This window comes from Arachis ipaensis, chromosome B10 (genome assembly GCF_000816755.2).
Source record: "Arachis ipaensis cultivar K30076 chromosome B10, Araip1.1, whole genome shotgun sequence".
In the NCBI taxonomy this organism is placed as follows: domain Eukaryota; kingdom Viridiplantae; phylum Streptophyta; class Magnoliopsida; order Fabales; family Fabaceae; genus Arachis; species Arachis ipaensis.
Window position 1 is genome coordinate 127,311,216 of NC_029794.2, and position 2,945 is coordinate 127,314,160.

Sequence of the window (2,945 nt, forward strand, 5' to 3'; positions counted from 1 at the left end):
CATCAAAACTCAAAACCGAAACACTATAACAAAGCCACGCCCTCAACCCCCCACCACTATTGGCACTGGCGGTTGTCATCCTCAAAGGTTTGCTCTTTTCCTCTCGTGGCGAGAAAGTCAATTCAATGACTACCAATTTGATTTTTGCAATCTTAGTTTAAACGGACTAATGAGCTAATTGTTAGACCAACCTAAGTTGGTTCAATAAAGCATTTATTTAATTAAAATAAAAAAATACGTAAATAAATATAGATAGATGGATATACAATTTGAGAAACCCTATTTCTCTACCCTCACTCTCTCGGTTAGTTCTTCATTCTGACTCTAACATTCACACACACTCACACACACATACTAACATACACTCTCAAGCCTCACCAGTCACCGCCACTTTCGCTCCCTCTGACCGGTGGGATCGCGTCTCCATTTTCCCATCGTCGTCGCCTCCAGTTGGTCTTCTACATTCGTCGGGGCCTCGCCTCCTGCTCCTTCTTGCCGCTTCTATCCGGCTCCATCTACTACAATATTATCGCCGTCGCCATCCACCTCTTCCATCACAAATAATTAAATTTTAACCCTAATTATTCTTCTGTTTAAACTCTAATTATTGTTCTGTTTAACCCCTAGTAAGATTGTTATTTTAATTGATTGCAATTTAATTTCAATTTTTTAGAGAAAAGAAAGAAAGATAGAAATACGTATAGATTAAAAAGATGGAAATATATATCAGATTAGATGGAAATATGTGTCAGATTGCATTTTGATTTCAATTTGATTAGTAGATACATTTGTAATTGCCTTTTTAATTTGATTACATGATTAGCCTTAGTGCAGAAGAATTATTTTTAAGACCAGATGGTTTGTCTTTTGCAATTAAGCCATGTAACCCTAATTGAGTTATTGACTAGAAAGGATGTTGTTATTTAAGTCTTTAAAAGACTATAAAGATTATATTTGTAATAATAATTGCAGATTATCTTTTTAATTTTTTTTATTTTTTTCCGTTTTTTTTTTCAAATTCATGGATATCCGTAGAAATCTGTATATCTGTCAATACGAGAGATTTCTGGAAGCGGGTGGTCCCATCCCCACGAAGACTTATTGCCATCCCTAATTGCTGTTTGGGCGAAGTTCTTAAACAAATAGAAATATCGTTGTTGTTAATGTTGATGAGTAGAAAGTATCAATTAAATGGATTCACTTTGCTTTTTCATTGGATCATCGGAAGAAACGTGTTAGTTACCATTAGTTTGATTTTTAATGTGTTTTTAACGTAAATTATTTTATTTTTCTAATTATTATGTCATGCATTGGTTGAATTAATTACCATATGTTGATATGCCTAAAGATCGTTAATCATTGTGTAAAGTAAAATAAAAATATTTGATAACAAAAAAAAATAATAAAAAACAATTTTAATTTGTTTTATTTAGTATTTATTAATTATTACGATAATTAATAAATATTAAATAAAGTAAATTTTGATAATTTTTTTTGTTTTCTATAGTTATGGAAAATTTTATACCTATTTTTTTTTTTTCCTTTTTATTTCAGTTTTGGTGGATAAGGAGCTTCGTCAATGGGGAAGAGGAAGAAAAAGATTCTCAATCCGGAGCCATTTGCCCCCGATGGGACAGAGTCCGTGAAGTCGAAAAAGAGTTCAAAAGCTCCCAAACAGCACCAGAAGGAAGCCAAGTTCATTGTTTCGAACATCTCCGCTAGGATCATGAAGGAAGCTTTGATTCAGCAGAATATAGATGGTTACTCAGATAACCAACTTGTATTGATTGAACAATACTCGTCATCTTAAATAAATATCAGAAAGTTAGATCACATCATGCAATAATTTATTAGCAGATAAAAAACATAATTATTGTGGATCCCACAAATTGATATCAAGAAGGATATCACTCCAAGTTTGACCATGGACATTAATAAGCATATCCTGGTCAGCATCAGAAGCGTCCTTCAAGAAGTGATCATCATTATGAGCATCCCAATTGAAGTCAGGTAAAAGCAGCTTCCAGTCTTCTTCTTCTTCTTCTTCTTCTTCCTCAGCACCTGAGACTGAGAGTAAGCATCCGTCGTTCAACTTCTCTTCATCCCCTTTGCCACCGTTCTTGTCCCGACACGTGTCCCCATCATCACATCCACCACCAGAACCATTATTATTATTATCGGTGCACTCTTCTTCTGCTTTGGCCCCATCCCTTTGCTTGCTATTATTATGATCACCACTTGCAGATGTTTTCTTTAATAATAACCATGGCGATGCTTTCGAGAAAGTTCGGGGATGAGGTTTTATTACCTGATGATTAATATGGTCATGACGTTTCACTGTCGTCACCACTGATGAAGGAGAGGGTACTGATGGTGTTGATGAGGATGAAGTGTGCTTATTATTCCTTCGAACATAGGTGTTCCAGTAATTCTTCACATCGTTTGGCGTTCTTCCCGGAAGTCTTCCAGCAATTAAGGACCATCTACATGTTATTCATATTAATCCATCAGTGCATAAATAAACTACCATTACTTAGTCAAACTAACACCAGAAGATAGAAGATGAAGATGAACTTCACGTTTAGCTAGGCGCAACAATAATAACAGAAAGGTGAAAACTTACACGCAACTGTATATAAAGATGCAGAAATACTATTTGTATACCAAAATCAGTCATTAAAATCAGTCACTAATGTATATGTGTATAAATATATGTGTAGTATTTTTAATATGTATTTATATTTCAACATATATTTTATACTAATAGCTAACTTTGATGGTTGATTTTGGTGTACACATAGCATAATTCATAAAATTAATAGTTAAAAATTCTTAAATTGTCAAATTTATCAAATTATTTAACGATTTTTTACTATTAATTTCGTATAAAAACAATTTCATACGAGTCTTCGTCATCCAAAATATGGTACAAGTGATGAATCACA

The 2,945-nt window shown here is 33.7% G+C and overlaps 1 protein-coding gene across 1 annotated transcript in view; it reads right to left on the reverse strand.

Annotated features, from left to right (window-relative positions):
* The window catches only part of LOC107621770 (transcription factor MYB90-like), a 5,334-nt gene continuing 3,946 nt past the window's right edge, over positions 1,558-2,945 (reverse strand). Inside the window, exon 3 of the mRNA XM_016323772.2 lies at positions 1,558-2,483. Coding sequence (XP_016179258.1) covers positions 1,871-2,483 — 613 coding nt within the window. The 3' untranslated portion in view covers positions 1,558-1,870. The remainder of the gene's footprint in view (positions 2,484-2,945) is intronic.